Source organism: Podarcis bocagei (assembly GCF_964188305.1).
Source record: "Podarcis bocagei genome assembly, chromosome: 2".
In the NCBI taxonomy this organism is placed as follows: Eukaryota; Metazoa; Chordata; class Lepidosauria; order Squamata; family Lacertidae; genus Podarcis; species Podarcis bocagei.
This window is the reverse complement of record NC_138126.1, coordinates 70,248,160-70,271,906: the sequence shown is the minus strand read 5'-3', so window position 1 is coordinate 70,271,906 and position 23,747 is coordinate 70,248,160. Positions and strand designations below refer to the sequence as shown.

Sequence of the window (23,747 nt, the reverse complement as noted above, 5' to 3'; positions counted from 1 at the left end):
AGCAATCTGAAGCTTGCTTATAACTATAGCCTCTCCCTGCAACTCCAATTGCCGGAAAAGGAGCCTAGTAAAGGACATGTTGCCTTGCAGATTGAAGGTTCTCTTGCCTTTTGACTGGGTTTCACAAGACAAGCCCATATCAAGAGACAAGAAAAGGACTGACCTACATACATTTCCCCCTCCTCCCGTTCATTTAAAAATTCTTAGCTTATTTGCTAGCACAGCAACTTTGCTACATGTAATGAACAAAACATAAATCTAGAAAGAACTGACCAGGTTTACTATGCTCATGAGGTCTGTTTCAAATGTTACAAAACTGGCTAATAAAATTTACATGCAGGCATTCAACATACAAAGAACCCGTTTTTTCAGCTTTTCAAAACAAAAAAAGGCAAAACAATGTTTTGAAAATTCACGTGGTACTTCCTTTCTCCTCAATTTGACTTTTTCACATTTTCTAAAGCAAAGTCACTTCCTTATTTGTGACATTTCTCTGAACGTTTCAAAGACATTTTGAAATATTCTATTATGAAAACTTTAACACACTTCATTTCTAATTAATAAAAGCTGCTTTCTCAGCTGACGGTTTCCTGACAGCTACAAATTAAGCTACTATTTTAATATAGATGTTGGCTGCTTTCCCAAGTTCAAGAAGTACTTTTAAATCCCCAGCCCCAATATTTCTTTAAAAGCATCATAAAAAAAGGAACGCCAGCTCCTTTTTTGATAGCTAGAAATGCAAACTGGCTTATTTTAATTAAACACAGTACTAAATTCAAAAGTAGGTTAAACTTTGATTGAACAAAAACACAAAAGGTTCTGGCTTTGGCCAGCTTACGCCTTTTTGTCTGCCTGATTCAATAGTCAATCTCATTAAGTCTGACATTAGCTTTTGGCTGGAAATCAAGAGCCCAACAGCTCTACATTCACTAACAAGGCCACTGTGGATTTTCTTTATAAAGAGCTGAATGATTCTTACTCTATGAGAAAAGAAGAAGAAGAATGTGCTGTGTTCAATGGCTTGGAAGTGCAAGCAAGCACCACTACTGAAAAAGCAGCAGGGACAAGAGATTTTGTGTCACTGACCCGATTTGAAATGGAAGAGCTTGCTGTGGAAGCAATCCTATACACCATTCATTTCCAATCACAATAGCTGAACACACTTTCACATTAGTGTTCAGTGTTGATTCCCTTAGAGAATAATTTGTGATGTAGAAGTAGCAGAGAAGGGACAATCAGGTGGTTTGCAAGGAGTAAATTTTATTTAAATAAATTTCTTTTCCAATCTTTGATAAAGTTAAATTTAGAATTGTCAAGGGCAGCTGTGCCACACCCTGAAACTGAGGTCTCCCTGCAGGAGGAGCAGAATCCTGCCCAGTTGATCGCGATGCAGCCAGTGATTCTAAAGGGCCACTGGATCTGGATATTCTTGCCCCAAATCAGCTGCCCAAATTCCTGGCCTGCTCGCAACACCCACCCAATCCATTTCCCCCAATGCCACAGGAGAAGAGTCAAGAGAGAAAAGAATATGCATGTATACCTATATACATTATACACCTATTTCTTTACTGATACATCATGTTTTTGCCAAACACTCTATTTAACCCCAACAACAATGAAAGCTATCTAACCAGACAATTTCTTCTTTTCCTCAATATTTTTTCGAACTGCAGAGAGCTGAGGTAATTTAGGTTGTTCAAGCATTAGATTTTGTAATAACTTATCTAAAAACAGACCACAATTGCCATTCTTTATATGCAGAAGTATTAAGGAATGAGAAACGGAAGACAAAACCATGAGGATGCCATGTTGTTGAAGCTTGTATGAGAACAATAATAATAATAAAAATGAAATAACACAAGCTAAATGTTTATGTAGCTATAAAACAGTATATATCCTACACCTGGTATTTCCACTTGTAACCTCTGAACAAATTTGGAGTCATAATTATTTAAGTCCCAAATATTGCAAGAGGAGTTTCACTTATGGAAAGGCGATTGCTCACCTCTTCTTTTCCACTACAACCCCCAAAAAGCTACCCTTGAGGACTGAGATACCTTCAGAGCATTATCAAGATACGATACAGGGAGCTGGAACAAGGGAAGATTAACAGAAATCAAGCCCTCCTTCCTTTAGCTAGAACTGCTTCCCATTTGTGTTAGTGTTTCGTGGAAATCCATAAAGTGAGTGCCTTTTTCTAATTTATAGGTTAGCTTTGGCTTGTATACTAAGTTAAGCAAGTTCACAGAAGGAATGTTTGCTACCCTCAGACTTCTGAAAAGACTCTGTAGAACAGGCACCCCCAAACTCGACCCTCCAGATGTTTTGGGACTACAATTCCCATCATCCCTGACCACCGGTCCTGTTAGCTAGGGATGATGGGAGTTTAGTCCCAAAACACCTGGAGGGCCAAGTTTGGGGATGCCTGCTGTAGAAGATCAAAGGGCCCTCCTGAATAATATAAAATGGAACATGGTGGGGTACTAGAAGAGGGAAAGAATGGGAAACTTTACTCCTAGATAAGTTAACTTATCTTAGGATCCAACCTCAATTTTAGGCAGTTCTTCCTCTCTGCAGCAGCACCAGGCCTGCACTCCAACATTTCTGCGATGAAAATAGGGATATCCTATTCGATACCCTTCAACATTTATCTGATGAAAATAGGGACATCCTAAGGAAAAGCAGGACATTCCAGGATCAAATCAGAAACTGGGATGGCTTCAGCAAATCCAGGACTGTCCCTGGAGGATCTACATCTCATGTTGTTTAAGAGGGCCTCCTTGACTTTTCAGAGCAGCTTTCTGCGGAAGAGCAGGCATGCTGGCAGAAGGAAGGGACCTAAAACTTTCCTCCTGCAAACTTCTTTGTTAACTTTTAGTTCAAGGAACTAAGCCTTGAATTTACAGAAGTATAAGATCAAAATCTGATACATGTCCATACATTGAACAGAACTAGGTGGAAACATTCACTGGATGGGGGGGGGGACCACTTTCCACTGACAAGCGTATAATAAAATTCAATCTCAGAATATTTTTTTATGATTGACCTTTTATTGAGTCTTTTGTAATACAAAGCTTCAGCATTAGCAAATTATGAAAATAGAATGTACAAAACATATGCTTGTGTTACATGATCAAGAAATGATACATAAAAATAAGCCGCTCTCTCTCCAAAGCGATTAGTCAAAGTGTTTCTTCAATACCATTCAGTTCTGTGGGAAAGTAAAAGAGATTATCAGTAATATTTTACTGTTGTTGTTTAATGCACAAATGTTCAAAATAAATTATGAGCAGAATAAAAACAACTTGCTAGTGCTTTCTGTCAATGGGAAGGAAGGCATACAGCTATTCGTTTTTCACAAGTGGCAAATCTGTAGATATCACAGTTAAAATAGATGGTTCATAAAAATGGGAAATAAATTACGAATCCTAGCTACCACCTTGACCTCCACACTAGGTTTAATTTATTTACTACACCTTTTTTTTGGGGGGGGGTGAAATAAATAAAAATACTGTACATGAACACAATATATAAATTCTCCCGGCTTCCTATTATACTGTGTCATGTCCAAAATACAATCTCTGCATCTCCTCCACCCAAAAGATCAGAGATGGGGCACTATGTGGGAAACTTGCACATCTTGTTCCAGCATAGCAAAGTAATGACTGAAAGTGGTTTTGGATATCTGTAGTATCCATTTATGCAAACATCATTTTTACTTTTAGATACAAAAATCTAGGAGGAACTTTCTAGTTTAATGCAGCTATCACCAGTAGGAAATATTGTGTGAAATCCCTAAAAAATATTCCAGTCTCTTTTTGGAAATATGAAAGTAGCCAACCAAAATGCTACGTGAGTAAGTTGTAAGATTATTCCAGACCAGGGTACTGGTGAACTAGTCAATTACTGTAAAATATGTAGCCTATATACCTCCTTCATGGGGCAGTGTGCGAGAGCAAGCTCTGTGTTCATGCTGCTCACCACATGTAGTGAGAACCATAATTTATTAATGTACATTTGCTTGCAAATATATGTTTGCTGCATAATTTGTCCTCCTTACTTGCAGCAGACTGATCATAGGACCAGGAGTTACTAAGTACACATATGTTGGTGCATCCCTAGTTCACTCTAAATTCTCGTCCTTAAGCTCTCTCCTATACTGCACTTCTTGTAGGATGTACATCACTGTTGGATCTTTATCTCCCTAAACAATCTTAGACCAGGCTATCTCAAGGATAGTTAGTTTCCATATAAAGCTTTGAGATGTGCCTTGGAAGCCCTGCTCTCTGTGCCATTACCTCAGGCCATTAGGTCGGCAGACACAAGATTCAGTAGCTGTGTTTGCACAAATTCAGGCTTAATCTGTTTCATGCACTTGTACACAGCCCCTTTGCTTCAGGTCACTTGTCTCTTCATGTGAGTAAGGAAACAAAGAATCTACAGTTAACCATAACTTCTCCAGTTTGCAGGTAACAGGAAACTATGGTTAACTCTGGTTTCCTGATTTGTTTCCCAGCTTGCACAAAGAAATAAATGAAGCAGGAGCAAAGAGGCTGTGCACAAATGCAGGAAACTCGTGCACATCATACTACACAAGCCAGCACTTGCTTGGTGATAACACTGCGCTGGAATCAGGAATTCAAGAAACTCTCCTCTAAGCATAAGCTAAAAAAAGTTTTCCTTTCAACAACTATTTAAAAACATACAGCCCTAAGCCTTAACTTGATTCTTCATTGATTGCTGCTTTTAAATTGTTATCAGGAATTGTTTTTAAATTTGTGTTTCAGTGATAAAAATTATTTGTTTTATTGTATTTTTCATTGTAAGCTGCTTTTGGTTCTCTGGGAGCAGAAGAAAAATATTAAATAAAAAATAGCATCCTTACTACTCTCTATGGCATTTCCTTTAAGCTTCCCTATTGGAATATACTTCCTGAATATAATTCCTAGACAAATAAATAACATTCAGTTATCTAAATCTGAATAGGCACTATCTAGGCTTGTTCACTCAAGTCCATATAGGCAATGATCTTTACAATTCTCCCTTAATGGTAGGCTTGCTAATATAAACTTAACCAAACAAGGAGTGCATGCACGCATATCCACACACAAAATGAATAAAAAGCAGGAGTGCCAGAATACAAACTAAAATTGAACGATAATGCATCTTCCCCCTAAAAAATAAAAAAATGTACCCTCCCTTTGGAAAACCTATCCTCAGATGTTCTAACAATCTGATATTGCAACTTAGTAAAAGAACGCTGTACAGTGGTGCCCCGCAAGACGAATGCCTCGCAAGACGGAAAACCCGCTAGACGAAAGGGTTTTCCGTTTTTGAGCTGCTTCGCAAGACGATTTTCCCTATGGGCTTGCTTTGCAAGACGAAAACGTCTTGCGAGTGTTCCGATTTCCCCCCGCTCCCCCCCTTTTTCTAAGCCGCTAAGCGTCTTTTAGCCGCTAATCCGCTAAGCCTTTAATAGCCGCTAAGCCTTTAATAGCCGCTAAGCCTTTAATAGCGCTAATCCGCTAATAGGGTTGCTTCGCAAGATGAAAAAACCGCTAGACGAAGAGACTCGCGGAACGGATTAATTTCGTCTTGCGAGGCACCACTGTATTCTGGATGTTTCCCAAATTTCCTTCCTTCTAATTCTTCAACTCATCATTTCTTTACAATGCTGCCGTATGTGTAGGCACACTCACAATCTGAACATTTACTTACTCATTAGCATTTAAGCTAGCTGTGGCTTTGATGATCATGTAGCAAAGTGTAAGGGCACTCAGGAGGCCAAAGCTGGCAATAATAAACCATTCTTCTGTTGACAAAGGAAAGGGAGGAAATCACTCGTGGAAGAAGGCTTATGTCAAATCGATGGCAACTGCCCTCAAAGATCAGAAGCAGAAGACAATAATTCTACTCATGTGGGGCACCAGGAAGTGAAGCTCCAGAGGAAAGCAGAAGGCAAAGAAGGTACTAAATGGAGAAGGCCAGCAAACAAGGTTATGGGGAGAAGTGAGGAAAAAAGGAATGATACAATAATATTGATCACAGAGTCCAGACATTAATGATAAATGACTGATCAAAGTAAAATGCAAAATAAGGAAAGCATAAGCAAAATCTTTACCTGCAGTTAAGGAATAAGACTATTTCCAAATGAGACCTGTATTAAAAGAAACATGACAGCACACACATAGAGCCTGTATCATCTCTTCCACTCCTTTAACCGCAAATAAAGTGCTCTAGCACTTTAAAAAGGTAGAATTCAGCAGGGAGTCATTAATAATAAAAAATGAAATATAATTTTACTCTAAAAATATCACACAAAAGTACATCTTAAATTTTTTTAAAGGGATGTGATTGTTTTGGACATCATTTCTAGGTGCATTCTTTGATTTTAATTTTTTGTGGCATAGGAATGTGTGCAATGTACACAAACTAAAATAAATCAGAAAAGTTTTCAGATGACAGTGCTTGAAATGTTGCATGAATTTCTTCTCCTTTATCATGATCTCCATTTTAAATGATTGGAAAAGCAACAGGACTCAAGCCAAGTTAATATGCTTGTTTTTGAAGTTGTATGTATGTACATGTGCATTTCTTGCAACCAGCAGTATTTGTACACTGAGATTTAACCTATGTTAAATGCACAGTTATGTGGTTATGAATATTAAATAAGTCTTTCCGGTCAATGAAAAAGAGTTGTCAATCCATTCTTAAGACATGTTCTGGGCCTGCAAGCAATAATCAAAACCAACAACAACAGGGTGGGTGCATTACCACTGCTCATTCTCAAGATGGTCAAAGTCACTATAAGATATATATCCCACTGTAAGATTATAGAACCAGGACTGTAGAAAGTATTCAATGGTAAGTCTCAATTTTCATGAGGGATATTTTACTGACAAATGGAATTCTTCACACATAGCAATATGATAACACTGCAAACCCAACTTCTGAGGGAATATAACAAAGCAAATTAGCTTTGTTATATTATATAGTGCTAGCACTAATTCCATGCCTGAAGTTTTTAAATAAATGTGTGGGACGTATGGGGAATGTTAGAGGCAAACCCAGCTCTTTTGTCAAAATTGGCAGTCTCCCAAACTACAGAGTGGTAGTATATGTCACATTGGCCCAAACATTTCTCTTAGTTACTGGTCAAATAATATGCAAGTGCTTCTGCTCAGATGTTCCCACATATCTCCAGGTTCCACCAATTCATTTATAGTGTATGAAAGACATTTAGTTAGTATAACTTCACATAACAATCAAGTTTGCAAATAGAAGACTAAAAGAAACTTTCATCCTTATTTGTCGGAGTGCATACTGCATTTCCCCCATAAAATAGTTTTACCTGGTCTGTTAGGCAGCAGACCCATGCAGGGCGGGGCAGGGACAACCAGAGACACTTGTCCTAGGCCTCAGAGGACTAAGCTGGCCAGGGCCCCCAGCCAGGGACCGACTGCTTTTTTATTTGAGTTTATTCTAACAAGACTTCCACCCCAGGCCTCAGACAAGCTCTGCACAGGCCTGCTAGGCAGAAAGAAAGAAAAGCCATGTGTTGCTACTGATCATGAGGCAGACCAAACAATGCTTAGCACCGGGAAATATGAAAGTTCTACCCTTGATGAGCTGCAGCTGAATTGAACAAAGTAAGGACTACACCATTTGCCTGGGGCTTAGACTGTGCAACAGAATCAGAAGCAAAATTCTTATTTATATATCCAGTAAGGGTTCTTTAGCTTTTAGGACCTGGTACTATGTCTTCTTTTTTGCCTAAATCATACCCCAAACAGCTAGCTCAACAAAGATCACTGTTCCAGAGTTCATTTAATGCAAGGTTGTGTTCACAGGTAGATTGTTGAATTGGCATACGTGATTTTCATAAACAATTGGCATATGTGATTTTCTGATGGCACTCAAACTATAAACTGTTTGAAGACTGCATCAAGCCCAAAAATAATTATAAAAAGATGGCAAATATAATTGGAGCAATCTACTGAATTTCTAGATCCAGCCATTATGATTTGCAAACATAATTCACTGACGGGGAAAATTGTTAAAATACTTAACCATCTTAACCGTTAGCCATTTAAATAATTGACTTGTATAATCTATTTTCTTACTTGGTAATTAATTTTGAAAAAGATTTTGCCAAAGCTATTTCCAAGTTCATTGTATTGATGTTCAATATGAGTCTTTTTCACTGTCACTTAAAACTAATAGAAAACTTCCATGCAAGTTATAGTAATAGAGCATAAATCTGAAAGCAACATGAAACCTACAATGCTAAAATTAAAACCAAACTTCACTTACTAGTTACAGCAATATTGATCTCTCCTGTTCTTGGAGTCAGCTCCCCATCCTGTGGAAACTGTGATATTCCAGAAGTACGCAGGGGCTCAAGAGTGAGTGAGGTGTCACTGGTAAGGTCACCAAGAACTGATCTCCTGTTGCCTAGTTGGCCTCTGGTGAGCCTTTCCATGTCAAAGGCCATATTGTCAGCACATGGCACATTTGTCTGAAAACACAGTGTTGGCAAGTTAATATATTTCCTTTTTGTAAGCTTCTGGCAAAATCTTAAGAGATATTGTAAAATGTCTGCAAAAGGCTATCTGAGGGATGCACAAGCATCCAATAGTGACCAATGATGAAATGTGATTCACAGGAAGAAGCAGTTACTGCTGAGCAGCAACCAGTTGGAGCAGGGACTGTCAAGCAGTCAGCCACACATCCAAATCAAAGGATTCAGTAATCCCATCAGATGTTCTGATAGTGTCCAGAGGATAAATTGTACAAAGAGCCAATTCCAAAAGTAATAGTGAGAGGCAAATATACTTGAGAGGGGATAGTAGGTAGGTCCAAACAAAATATACTAATGGGAAGGCACCCAGGGCTTGCACAATGCTGACACCAATCATTCTGTGCCTCTGCCACAGTCCTTTTACACCCACTACCAAGGATGCTTCCAATATTTAGAATTGGAACACTGCAATTTCATGCAAGAAAGGAAGAATGGCTAACACCCTGGAATTCTGGTCCTCTCGTACCTGACTTTACTGATTTATGATCATTTTGGAAAGGAAAGCTCTACATTCCTTACTGTTTAAATAAGACTTGACTCACCACAATTCCCAGAGCCTTCAAAATGTTCAGTTTACACATAGGACAAGTGCAGTGTTCACTGAGCCATGGATCCACACAGGTTTTGTGGAAAACATGTCTGAAAACAGAGCAGCACAACAAATGCTAGTTGCAAAACTATTAATAACACCAGACATACTGGAGAGGTCATAATAAGAAAAAATATTAGGAATTTTGAACAATTTATTTTGGGAATTCGAATAAAATGGCAATCATCCTTGAGTTGGGTTTAATGTACAACTAACTCCTTAATAGGAAAGCTACATTTAGATCTTCTGAGAATGTATGGATTGCATATTTCACTTATAACTTCTGCTTGTGTTACATTTTTGTACAGAACATACCAATTTCAGGGGTTTTAAGTAACAGCCACACACATACCAAAACGTTATTTAGTTCTTCTTCCATTTTAGTGTGTGTGCATATAACAAGGAACATGGGAACTGAACTAGGTTATTTATGCAGTTCAATGCCTGTGTCCTTTGCTATATATTAAGATGACCACTCAAAAGATGCAGATAAAGACAGGAGGACATAGGGCAGAAGGAAGAATAAAAAACTTCAGGTGCATTTGTTAAAATTTTTTATAGAACAGCATGGTGTAAAATCCTTGTAAGTTTTGGTATACTGAGAAAGTATATGGATCAGAAAAATAATACTTAAATAATTATGAAGGGAAGAAGTCAGGTAGTTTTATAAACTAAATACAGTAATACCAAATGGACTTAATAAGGGAAGTGAATGGATGTCAGATTTGTAATAATTTGAAATCCAAGCTCATTGTAATTATGTAACATGTCTTGCCACTGTTAATTTCATCATGTATTAATATTTAAATACACTAAATACATTTTAGTCTAAGTCTTTACAGATTCCAGCATTTCTTATGTGCTCTGTAGTGAAAAAGAAAGCCCCTTTTCTTCTCATGTAGATACCACATACATCCCCATTGCTTCTGTCTCCTGCCTCCCAAAATAAAATGCCTTTCTGGGCAATAAAAGAAGTGGTGGTCACCACCCTACCACCCCCTTTCCAGGCCACTGCACAAACTAGTTCAAACATCCTCCATGGCACTTTCAAGATTTCCTTCAAAGAGGAGGGGTTGCCTTCACAACCAATTAGAGTAAAAGGGGGTGGGCCTTTCCAGCTACAGGAAGTACTCTGCAATATGAAGGCCACACACAGGTGCCATCTTCATTCAGAGATCAGTTTGAGCGCCTTGGGAGTCACCAAGAAAATTCTTCATGGGTACCATGATTGTCTTATTTGACTACCACCACCACATCTATTCTCCTAATTCACAAACCACTTTCTTTTCAGACTATACTAAGTATCTTTCACCACCCAGGCCTTTTTGCATAGTTCTCCCACACTACTCTAGGAAATTGTGTGCACACAAAAGTGCATAAAATTAATACACAAGTTCTAATGTGTTGAGTGAACCCAAGAGTGACAAAAAGGATAATGAAGCTAAGACATATATTTTCAAGGGTAAAGCACTCTCAAAAGGGAAAGAGGAATTACTGGCTTACTTGCATGGAAGAATGCGGACAACATCATTCTGCTTGTAACTTTCAATGCAAACAGCACAATGATCGAAGTCTGGATCCGTTTCCTAAAATGAACAAAGTGACTATTCAACCAATCTCTAGAGCAGACAGTCACAGAAATCCTGCAGTAAGACACATGACCTGGTTTTGTGCTGGGACATGTTGGAGGTATGGTGGTACCATTCACATAACAAAAACTAAAACAGAGATATCAACATTTTCAAAAGTCAGGGGTCCATGGTTTGGGGTTTGAGAAACAGGGGTTCTGCAGTACTTAGCTAATTGGGAACCACTATTCTAGAAGACTAGAGGTGACCCGCCCACCCTTTCTCAATTTTCCCTCATGGTATTATACTCTTCCCTTTTCTACATATATACTAATGAAAACGAAAAACTGCCATATGGGTAAGGTGTTGGTATTCAGCTCCCTAAGCGTCAACACTTTTACCTGTATAGGGTTTAATGTTTTACTATGTTTTTATATATGCTGGAAGCTGCCCAGAATGGCTGGGGCAACCCAGTAAGATGGGCCGGGTACAAACAAAAAAACATTATCTACATCAGGGATGTCCAACCGGTTGACCACAATCAACAGGTAAATCCCCGGATGTTCGCAGTTAGAATCATAGAATCATAGAGTTGGAAGAGACCACAAGGGCCATCGAGTCCAACCCCATGCCAAGCAGGAAACACCATCAGAGCACTCCTGACATATGGTTGTCAAGCCTCTGCTTAAAGACCTCCAAAGAAGGAGACTCCACCACACTCCTTGGCAGCAAATTCCACTGTCGAACAGCTCTCAGTTGATCGCTGGATCCCTATCGTTGGAAGTGAAAGAACTCTCTGCCCCCCTCAACAACTTTGGCCTCCCCCCCCCAAAAAAAGAGGAGGACTCCACAAACCAAAAGGATTGGGATAAATCGAGGGGGGAAACAGACTTGCACAGATAAGCGTTAATACTTTTCTCCAGAAAAAATGTGACTAACATTTCATTTGTGTGACTATACCTTATCCCCTTTCTTCACTGTTCTTGTTGTCAATTTACCAACAGCTTTTTTTGCTGCATCTCCAAGTCGACGCTGAATAAAACACAGAGAGAGTTATTAGGTGTTGGAAAAACTGTGCTTCTTCCTCTTAAATCTCCTTTGGTTATATGCTAAAATGGTGATTACAGCTTGTTCACTATACTCTGAAGAGTACCAGGTGCACAGTTCATGGCACTTTCAAAACTAAAGTCTCTTTGGGCCATAAACATCAAGCTCATATTTTATGGGAATCCCTTTTAGTTGCAAGCAAGAACGTCTACGCTTAAAGTGCAGATTCACCTTCAACAATATTATCCAAGGCAATTGAGAATAGCCAGCTGCCAAGTGATTCAATAGATTTCTGAGACAGGTCACTTTGAATAGAACAAGCTCACATTTCCTTGCTTCAGTAACCAGGACTCCCCACAGGAGGAGGATTAGGTTTATACAGTGAGGATCAAGCAATGTGTTAGCATTTTTGCTCTTTAAGCTACTGTAATTATGTTGTTATTTAGAAGAGTATGCTGTTACAGAGATGTTTCCTGATATCATCTTGTAGCTATTCTGGAAACACCTGAAACCAGAAATCTCCGATTTTTTTTAATTTCTCAAGTTTGTCAATAATATGTAAAGAGAGATTCAATTTTGTGTTAATCTTTGCTAGATGTATTTCTTTGCTTTATAGGGGGATAGATACTGAGTGCCCTTTCAGCAAACAAAAAGGCACCTTCCATCTATGGAAAGGCTCAGATACAATAAAGCTACCTATTAGAATGGGGAGGGGGGCCTTGCATCAATTTCCCCTTTCCCCTTCAGCCCTTTGCAGCATCTCCCATTCTGTTCCAAAGGGTGCCCAAACCCTCCAGATCAGCCTTTCAGGGGGCTCAATGGAAGGAGGAATCAGCAATCAAAAGAATCATATTTCAAAGTAACATATGGAAAGGGCCAAATCAGAGGCCATTCCAATGTTTACATTCAACTGGACCCTTAGAATGATGAAATGGAGAAGCAACAAGTGGACCATTCGGAACATATTAATCCATTGTGCTAAATACTTTGGCCTGCTTCTGCTTGTTTGTGCCTCTGGATGTCTCCTACATTATTCAAGTATGTATCTTTTATTTTTCTCATTGTCCATCAAATATGAGAAAAATAGGAAGCTCATCAGCACTGTAAAGTCACATAGGCTATAAAGAGAAAAGCAAAAATGTCCCAAAATCAAGTGTTTTCAGCATACTTCCACTCCTAAACATTGCCATATAATGTACAAGTTTCAACACATTAAAATCCAGCCAGCCCCTTGTCTCCTGCAACAAAAAGCTAAGTAAGACTGCCCTTTGTATGCTTCAATCAATACAGCAAACAAGCCAAACAGTCTTTTACTAATCCAATATTATATGGATGGTACTGTGGAGAGAACCATTTACACTCCAACTCATTTTAATGCAAAGTTGCTTACAAAATTAGAAGTACACTAAATAACAGAACAGCTGAAAGCCCAATTTAAAATAGTAAAACCAAAAGATCAACAGCAGCAGAACCTGCCCCAGTAGTAAACATCACAGCTATCATTTGAAAAGGTTTTAAATATTTCAGTCAGTCTCATAATGGGGTAATGGTCATCCCAAAATGCTAAAGAGAAGTGGGTATTGTTTATTAATTTCCATTATGTTTTCCCTAACCTAAGACACGGTAAAATTTCAAAGCTGGCTGTTTTAACTACATATTTGGTTCAATAATGACCAAAAAGTTCAATAGTTCTGCTCACTCAAGGCAGCAATGTAGAATATATACTTTGCCAACTACTGGCTGTGAGTACAGACCAAGCCCAGTCTATTGCTAAATGCTTTCTTTGATTCCAGAATACATGTGAGTTGTAAAATGCATTATTGGCATATCAAAGCAAGCTTCATGATATTTAACCTTTTTTCAGAAGCAGTAGTTTATTTCCAAACTATTGTGTGAAGTCAGCAACAGACTTAAAATGCACAGTTATCCTATCACGTAGCAGCTGTTCCCCCCCTATATAAAATAGCTAAGCTTTTCCAATTGTGCTCTAGCTGTTGCTACCTCTTCATAAAATTTTAATAAGACAAGCCTTTTAAACCACATAAAAGTTTTATCAAGTTTCTCCTGACCTTTGTAAAATTCTGAAGGAAAAAGGTCTAAAGACTTTTACTTAAAGAGCAACTGTTCAGGTGTGGATTTTTGAAATCCAGCAATTGCTAATGTATAGGATTGCTACTTTGTCCAATCAGTTGCCTATCTGTTATTCTTTTCAACTGCCAAATACAAGATAGGTAAAAAAGAGAATTGTAACATTGTCAAAAGTCTGAAATACAAAAGTAACGAAGCCGCATAAACACACAGGTTATGAAGCAGAACAGAAAGTATCTCACAACCTCCTCTTTTCCGGGTGTTTCAAGTACAACAGGGCAAAGTGACTATGCTTATCTGATAAAAGGACGTTTTGGCTCCCGAACGCTGCAAACCCGGAAGTGAGTGTTCCGGTTTGCAAATGTTCTTTGGAACCCGAACATCTGATGCGGCTTCCAATTGAAGCCATGTCTTGGTTTCCAAACGTTTTGGAAGTCGAACAGACTTCCAGAACGGATTCCGTTCAACTTCTGAGGTACGACTGCACAGAGCATGGGTTGGCAAACTAAGGCCCAGGGGCTGGATCTGACCCAATTGCCTTCTGGATCCAGCCTGCGGATGGTCTGGGAATCGCCGCGTGGATCGGCGTGCGGATTCTGATCATTTGGGCTGCGCCATCCCCCCCCCCCCACAGTGGCGCCTCCTCCCTCCCTCCTCCTGGCTTCTCCCCGCCCTGCCTAGAGGAGGAAGGGGGCTGGGCTTTGTTAAACCGTGAGTACCATTTTAAGCAGCCCCTTTCTGGAGCCAGCCGTATCGCGCCGCTCATTGTCCCTCCACTGCTGCCTCCAGCCCCTGCCACTCACAAGGCACAGGTAAGCAGCCACCAGGGCTCGTCCAGTGCTGTGGAGAAGAGAGGTGAGAGTTGGGGGGGTCTTTTCCCCAATATAGTCCGGCTCCCCACAAGGTCTGAAGGACAGTGGACTGGCTCCCTACAGAAACCCACTACAGGGGTTTGCTGACCCCTGGTACAGAGGATGGAATTCAAACTGAATGGAGAACCATTCCACTTGCACAGTGGGACTTCCCCTTCCTTTCCTCCCCCTACAACTCCTTGGAGAGTTGGGGGACTTGCTGGAGCAGATTTTCTGTTTCTGCAAGTGTTTGCCCCATGACCTGTCATTTACTAGTACAAAACAAATTAAAGATGTGAGGAAAGAAAATAAAGAAATAAACCAGTGAGCAGGAAAAGATTTTGGGGATATTGGGAAACAGAGAAATGACAGATTCTTCTCTGAACCCCATCTTAGCTTCATCTCTATTTCACAAAAGCAGTTTTTCTTTCTCTTGCTGTAACTTTTCTCTAGAATGCATAAGAGAACTTTCCTTTTAGATTCCATTCTTACAGATTATGTTAATTTTACACTGGGATTTTTTTCTTTATTCATACCAGTTTTCCAAATACTTTTTGTACAGCTCCAATTAATCTTAATTACTTGTTTTGGGAAGCTTTTACTAGAAGCCCATACTAGAATTGTTCCTTGTAATTACTACACAGAACTGGGTTTTTCCTGAGCTCCAGCATTTGGAAATCTTTGAATATATATATTTTTTGCTTGTTGCAAGCTGAGATATACTTCACCTCCCCCCCAAGCTTCTCTCCATCATGTGGATCCTGCCAACAGGACCCTGCAGTCATCTCTCTGTTCTTCCCTGAACCCACAGAAACTGCTGGGTTGTATTCAGTGAAATTTTACCCAGAGCAGACATACTGAAATGTACCTGGCTTAGTTATGTTCATTAATTTCAACAGTTCTACTCTGGGTAAAACTTAGTTGACTACTACCCTGTTTGGATTGGTAGCTATTTGCTATATCTTCTCTTTTCTTAGTATTTAGAACTAGTGTCTATATGGCTAAAACATAGCACAGCTTTTAGGTCATTTGGACTAGTGAATGTTTAGAGGAACAAACAATAAAGTTGCATAACAATTAAAAATTATCCGTTTTGCATGCCATCATGATTCTTTGTAAAGTTAATTTGAATTTTGTTCCTCTGACTAAAGTTAAATATTAAACTAAAATTGCATATTCATATTCATATTCATTTTGTTTTCCCATGAAATTATTATTTTCACATACTGTTCCTTATTTCCCCAATATGTATAATGTGCTGTTAATTTCTTCTGGATATTATTAAGATTGTAACTTTCATAAGCTGAAATGTATTCACTGGCCTTCTGCTGATGTATTTAAAACCAATATTTTAAAACAATGTCTAGCTTCTCAGGTCCTGTTTGGGCACTACCCTTTTGTTCCACTGGGGCAAATGAGACGTTGAAATGAAGGCCTCATTTCAAAATCCAGGCTGAGAAAAATCTTTGCCCTGCCTTGCAATAGGAAACAGTGAGCTACCGTTCAATCCAAAAAATTCTTCTTTTCCATAGCTCTGTAGACCTTGTTTTCAGAACCCCCAAATAAAGGCACACCTATATTCCCCCCAATGCAGTTTACCTACAATGAATGAGAAACACTGGACACACACACACCATAAACAAGCAGTCACTCAACAATTTATATTAGAACAGAATCTTGTTAATAATATTTGGCAATTTACAATGCTCCCAACTGGAGGAAAATGTCTGCATTTCAACTCCCGAATGGTTTATAGCATATTACACTGGAATTAATTCCTAACAAATGACACACTGCATTTCAGAAAGATGTTGAAGATCTAGTCTTCCATTACTTAAGACTCTCAGACATATGAAGATTGTCCGTATTTTTTAAAACTAGCACATTATGGCAATAGTGTTTCTAGGACTAAGGTGAAACAGTGAAGCTCCCTTGTTATTTTTGCTACTGGATGATTCATGTTGTTTAAGTAATCTTGTTATATTTTTGAAAAGTGGTTTTTTGTATGTTACTATATTTGCTATTGGATTCTCATGTTATTATGAAATTATTTTTGCAGTACTTGTTTGAAATGTACTCCTGGTATTATTTTGTATGCTGCTTTGAGCATGCTTTTTTGTGGAAAGTGGCATACAAATAAAATGAATGAAAATGAAGGTTACAAACAGCAGCAGTTTAGTTATGCCATGTTTATTTATTTATTTATTTGATTTGATTTGTATACCACCCTCAATAGATCTCAGGGCAGTTCACAAAATAAAATACAGTAGAAAAACAAGTAACTACTAATTATTTAAAAAACCTAGCAAAACAAGAACACACCCCTTTCCACAGACACATTTAAAAGGCTATAGAATATTGATAAGCCAAAGGCCTGGTTGAAGAGGAATGCTGCTCAAGAGATTTCTGGAATCCAAAGGAAACTTAAATAGCTTAGCTTACAAACTAAAACTAGAGGTAGTGATTGTGTTCACCAACAGAGAGAGCAAAGTAATTCTTGAAGGCTGCCCTCAATGATATTAGAAACAAGCAACTTAGTTTGGCTAACCCCAACACTGTAACATAATTCTCATTAACTGAATCCCACCTGCCTGGGATAACACTTATGACCATTCCCAGTGATACCTGTGTGTCATAACTTGGGACCCAGGTGAATGTCATGACCTAACGCAGATGTCAAGACCCTCAAGTCAGCTCAGCACAGCACAGCACAGCACAGCATGCACTTTTGCTCAAATCCTCTGTCACTATGCTTACACAACTGACCACAACCTGCTAAGTGCCGAGTCTGCATAAACAGGTTCTCACAGGCACAACCACAACTTGTTGCCAAGCTACCGTATATGGAGATAAGAGCATATTTTGAACACACACAAAGATAGCCAGTTAGGATAGTTTAAGCTTTTGCCATAATTGCATATTCTTCTAAAACGCTATAAAAGCTCTGTGAACCCTTCATTTGAGGACCCAGTTTCTTTTGGCAGTTATCCAACTGGGTCTCTTTATTCACACTGCAGCATGCAATAAATCTGAACTCTTTCCAAGCGCTGTATTTGTCTTCTTTTGGTGAGAAGAATCTGTGTTTTTATTTGTAGGTACCTTCTTTTTAGGTAACACCAGAATACTTCATTTTAAAAAAAGAAGGCAAAAAGTAACAGATCAGGAAAGTAGTTCAAAACAAGTTGAACATTCACCTGTTTAAGGGTTTTACAGGAAATATCCCCTTTCTCCCCTACTCCAGAAAGTATTACTTTTGTCTTAAAAATATATGTGGGTCAACATTTAGTGCAGGCCCATTTATATTCCCTTTAATACTGTATAATTGCATATGATAAAGACCTTCTGCAAAATACCGAAATATATTTTTATCACAGTATGAAACAGCTCACATGCTGCATGTATTAACTTTACAATTTAATTACAAGGGAAAATTAATATCCCATTGTATTCCATTGTAGTTTGGCTAACTTCCATTGTAGTCATAGCACTCAGGATGGTGTATAGTACGGTAGTTAAAAGCAGTTACAAAAACATTTAATAAAAATCTATCAACACAGCAGAAAAACCCTACACATTTGATATGAAGAATCAAAAGATAGTTACCTGGTTCCGATCACGTGCACTTGTATATCTGATCTTCTGGATGAAGTAAAATATTAACCATGCTGAAGAAATTATCATCAAAACTATGAACGATATTGATACAAAGACAAGAGAACCACGGCTAAAGCTTTTGTTTGGATAGCGGGTTCCAACTGCTATTGCAATAATGACAGACATATTTTTCTCCAAGTAATTCAGAATCTCCTTAACCTTCAATTCTGTGATCATGACAGTGACAATGTCTCCAGTTCCTATCAAAAGAATAAGCAGAAGAAAACAATGAATCAACATCTAACATAACATGTATGTTTCTTAAGAAGCAAATCATTTGGCTGTACATATATACATTTAAACAAACTGTTAGGTATCAAAAAGCTGATCCCGAATTGTGAAAAACAGTATGAGATTAGCAGCCTCAAATTTTAGAAAATTAGGAAAGCAACATTATTTTACAAGCACTTTTTTACATGCACATCTCTTAACCAACATCTGTTCAAAATGATTTAATTTCAAAACAACACAAATATGAACTATTCATACTAATATCTACCAAGTACAATGCAGTGAGACAAAAAACACCTATATTCCTCCTAAATATAGCAGTTTAGTTCTGAAGCTAAATGAAACTCAAAAACGTTGAAAAGAATTGCCCAAGATATACCTTCACCCTTGAGTAAATGAAAAGATAATCATATTTCTTCTTGAGTGACCTAGAAAGTAATGAATGCTCCACTGGGCCAAGTATACAGGATAATATCCAACTAAGCAACTAAGTCATACTCAGAGTTAATCTTATGAAATTAATGGTCAACAATTTTCCACTGATATAAATGAATGAACTCCAAACATAACCAACATTGGATATAATACACAATCACTAGCTAGCTAAAGATTTAGTGATGGTTTTTGGTTTTCACTCAATCCAAGAAACAAAACTGACGGTCCCAGAGTAAAATTCAATGAAACCATCCAGCAGCAATAAAAAAAATGCCATTTTAATGGTAGAGCTTATTGGGCAAATTGAGAAAGGAAACTTAAAATCATGTTGTATATATATCTCCTGTGTACAGCATATCTCTGCCTAACAGATACTGGGTGAAAACACTGGACAACTCTGCCACACCCGATTGTGAGCTATAGGAGCATTTTCTTTGATGCTGGAGACAGAATGATGTACTCAAACAATTGGTCTGTCACAGTTCTCTTGCTGCTTATCTACTCTAATCTTAATTTTTTAACAATTGCCACAAATAACCTAGCAACTATATTTTTCTCCCTTACACAAGTCCAGGTAACAATAATTTAGAAGGCAACCATGGGAACTAATAAGTATTTGATACCTTTCTGTAGATGCTTTAATGTAGCATTCAGAGACTATGAACTTGAATATAATGCATCTGGTCACAGGTCCATCTAGCCAGTAATGTCTATTTTATGCATTCATGCTTTTTGAGAAGCCCACAGAGTACAAAGACAACAGCCCTCTCCCATTATTACACCACCAGCAATTGGTGATCAGGTACATGCTGGCTCTGAATCTGAAGGTTTGCCCAGAGCTAAAAACATATCACCAGAAGCAAATAGCCTACTTGAATGTTGTCCACTACTGGATGCCAAGTATTCTATATTTTATTGCATTTTGCAGTGGAAAAGCTTCTAGCATTTATTGCCTACTCGACTACCCCTATTACATTAAGGCAGCTAAGATCAGCCAGTGAGGGGCAAACAAGCAGGTTTAGAAAGAAGCAGGCCAGGGCTGAAGGTTACAGCAAATCCAATGGCTACCTCAATGCCAGCTCCCAGGGAACAACAGGAGAGGACTAACTAAAAATTAGATTAAAAGTATATGCAACTAATACTTGGCTGAGCAAGATTTCCAGCATTAACCTATGTCTAGGAAGAATGCAACTGAAGATTTCCCTTTGTCAGAGAAACAGTATTCTATCATAGTTCAACAGCGCAATATGGGCTCCAAATCTTGTATTTTCAGATACTATGCTAATGGAAAGCTGTCATGAAGGGTTTCTATAGATCATGTATGTTTTGTAGAATGTTTGAGCACAGCTAATACAATCATGCAAATATGCGTTGGAAGGGATTGTTGCACAAACCATACTCCGTATACTTATCCTTCTTCCCATCTAGTTTCTGTTACAGGCATTAAACTAAGCACATTATTTCCTTCTCTGTCACAAATAAAGTAGACATGGCAATATGCTATGGTCATGCAGCTAGTGGAGACTGCCAGTCTCAGCACTTTATCCAGCACTTTTATAAATCAAAGAATGAATGACCAACTTCCACGCTTGATAATCACAAAAAAGACAAAATGCTGCTAACTATCCACCAATCCACCATGATGTATCTGAACATGTCTAAAAACAAATCACAAATACCTTTAAAAAGTCTTGCAACATAAGGGAAATAAGAAAGAAATGAGGAGAAAGGAATATCTCGTATCTTAGCTTTTACCTGGATGAGTCATGGTGACAGGCTCCTCACTTGACATATTATTGTAAATTACCACAGCTGAAGCATTATGTAAAGCTGCCCGCAGGATTTTTTGTTTAAAGGTGCAATTTCCTCGCTGCAGTAGGGCAACCCACTGCTTGTTTGTAGGAACTGGAAACCGAGTTCGTGGATCACAGCCTAAACGATCTGAAACTAAAAAAAGGAAAGAGATGTCAGTTAAAGTTTGTTGATAAAAATATCAAAAAAGCAGATCACTGGCTAAAATTATTCTCTAGTTATGAGACCAGAACAATTTGCACAACCCAAAGCAATTTTTCATCTAAATAATAATCTGTAAGTGTTAACCAAATTTGATCATTATGATCATTACACTTAAGGATTTTTTTCAGTTCCAGAATACTTACTAGTGAATATTTTCAATACCTGGTCAGAGGAATGGCAAAACGTTAGGATAAATTTGTTCATGTACCGCTGTCATCTTAAGCTGCCCAAAATTTATGTATATATTTAGAATTTAGAATGCAGATTTGGAAGCGACTCAAAAGGCCATCTTGTCCAACCCCTACCTGGAATATCGGAATCACAGATGGCCATCCAACCTCTATTTAAAAATCTCTAATTGCTTGGTACTCCAATTGCTTGGTATAGGGACACGGGTGGCGCTGTGGTCTAAACCACTAAGCCTGGGGCTTGCCGATTGCCAGGTCGGCAGTTTGAATCCCCGCAACAGGGTGAGCACCCGTTGCTCGGTCCCAGCTCCTGCCAAAAGCACGTCAAAGTGCAAGTAGATAAATAGGTACCGCTCCGGCGGGAAGGTAAATGGCATTTCCGTGTGCTGCTCTGGTTTCGCCAGAAGCGGCTTAGTCATGCTGGCCACATGACCTGGAAAAACTGTCTGTGGACAGATGTCAGCTCCCTCAGCCAGTAAAGCGAGATGAGCGCCGCAACCCCAGAGTCGTTTGTGACTGGATTTAACTGTCAGGGGTCCTTTACCTTTACCTTTTACCAATTGCTTGATACTTGGGAGACAGTCCTATTGTAAAAGAACTGTCTTGTAAAAGTCCTATTGTAAAAGGACTTGTCTTATAAACTAAGAATATGCAGTATAGAGAACAGAGCAAAAAAAGATTTTATTTGCTATAAATTGGTATGTTTTTATTAACCATATCAATGATTAAAAAAAAACTAAGAAAGACCCCCCCCAAAAAAATGTATACAACTTGATATGGCAAATTTAGTAAGATGTAATGGTGAATCTTTATGGTAGCTTTGAATCAGTACAATGTCTAATTGTGACTCTACATGTATCAGAAAGGCAAACAGACTGGCAATCTCTGTCCTCTTCATAGCTTCTCATAGAATCTTCCAATATTTACTGGAACTAAGGGATACTACCATACACCTTGAGTGCCAGACACATCAATCAGCATTGTAAAGGACACAGACAACCATGTCAGCAAGTTTAATTGCCAATAGTTGTCCATTATCATCTGTCATCTATGATCAGTTATTTAGAATCCATTTCTAATGTATATTTTTCTCAAGCTGAGGACTCTGAATATATATGCTGGAAAGTCTCCATGGCATAATGAAAAGCAATTTAAGAGTAATTTCAAGCTTATACAAATCACTTATTTAAAAATATGTGATCTGAAGTCATTTATGTCATTTCACAATCGTACAAAAGGTTACTATATAAAATGTTTTCTCTTTTCAATAAAGTGCCAAATTCCATCAACCTAGTCTATTTCAAATTCAAGTACCTTCTCTGTACTGACAACCATCCTCTACCTTAGCTCACTCACAATGAATTCTGAACTTCTTGGGTGCAGTGAATTTGCTATGCTTTCCAGTTTTTCAAGCTGTCATATTCAAAGATCATCTGGTTCAGCACATTTAGAGCTAAGCCACTTAAACTTAATATTATTTAGTATCTGATCTAACATTGCATGCAAAACTGCTATCTAAGGTCTTGTCTTTCAAGTTGGTTCTTTTTTTATTCAGTGGTGGTATTCAATGCCTACAGCACAGGTGATGCTGTAATACTCAACTACTCAACAAGTTGCTGTAATGCTCTAATACTCAACAAGTAGTAGATTATTTGGAGAAACTGGTCTGTCCCACAAAACATCCTATTAAGTATCCTTCCTAGTCCTTCCAAGAGCTTGCAATGAAGTATGCAACTGCTTATTTTCTGGTAGCTATTGTACCTGCTAAAGGAAAATCTTCTGCATTTTCTATGTGTTATGTGTGAGAAACTTCTGAGGTTACACCTGGCAAACTTGCATAGTTGTGCTAATTAGAGAAAAATACAAATCCCCATGTGTCATCTTTTGAGCTACAGGAAATAGAGTCTGAGCAGAAAAGCATGTAAGCTGAAGCAAAACTGTGCTCAGACAGTTGCAATTTATTTTTTTTTTTTGGGGGGGGGGGAGTAATTTCAGTCCACAGAATTTTGGAGCATAATCCACTCCAAAGGAGAATCTAAATCTCACAGTAGTTACCAGCTAGCAGACAGTGCTGATCAGATGCTTCTTGTTACAGATGGCTCTCTTGACTTTTACTGCTCTGGAATTATCCACACCTGAGATGTACACATTATATAAATTTCAGGGGTGGAGGGAATCAAACATGCCTCTAACTGAATTGCAGGTGCACTTTTCTGTAAACAAGTTTCCCTGAAACACCTTTTCTTGACTACTTAAATACAGAAGCATCCAGCCCATGTGACAATCTGTATCACTTCAGATTACAAATGGATGGATGAAATGGTGAATGCTCACATATTACAAAACTGCACAAATGGGTTGGTAAAGAATGTTGGTCACCAATGAAAGGAATCTGTCAGTGAAATGAAGGAAGATGACAATTCCCTTCCCCACTACAGGTCCCATGCCACCATCTGTTTGAGGATCCCTAATCCCCTGAAGCAGATTGGGGGTGGGGCA

At 38.5% G+C, this 23,747-nt stretch overlaps 1 protein-coding gene across 3 annotated transcripts in view; it reads right to left on the bottom strand.

The window, feature by feature from the left end:
- The window catches only part of RNF130 (ring finger protein 130), a 41,379-nt gene that overhangs the window by 10,745 nt on the left and 6,887 nt on the right, over window positions 1-23,747 (bottom strand). The window contains exons 2-9 of one of the 3 annotated variants that reach the window (XM_081180777.1): window positions 20,800-20,991; window positions 18,328-18,578; window positions 11,699-11,770; window positions 10,674-10,756; window positions 9,124-9,220; window positions 8,314-8,518; window positions 5,719-5,812; window positions 3,029-3,211 (exon numbers count right to left, since the gene is read on the bottom strand). In XM_081180777.1, coding sequence (XP_081036903.1) covers window positions 3,196-3,211; window positions 5,719-5,812; window positions 8,314-8,518; window positions 9,124-9,220; window positions 10,674-10,756; window positions 11,699-11,770; window positions 18,328-18,578; window positions 20,800-20,991 — 1,010 coding nt within the window. In that variant the 3' untranslated portion in view covers window positions 3,029-3,195. The other 2 variants (XM_081180779.1, XM_081180778.1) reach the window with 2 other exon arrangements.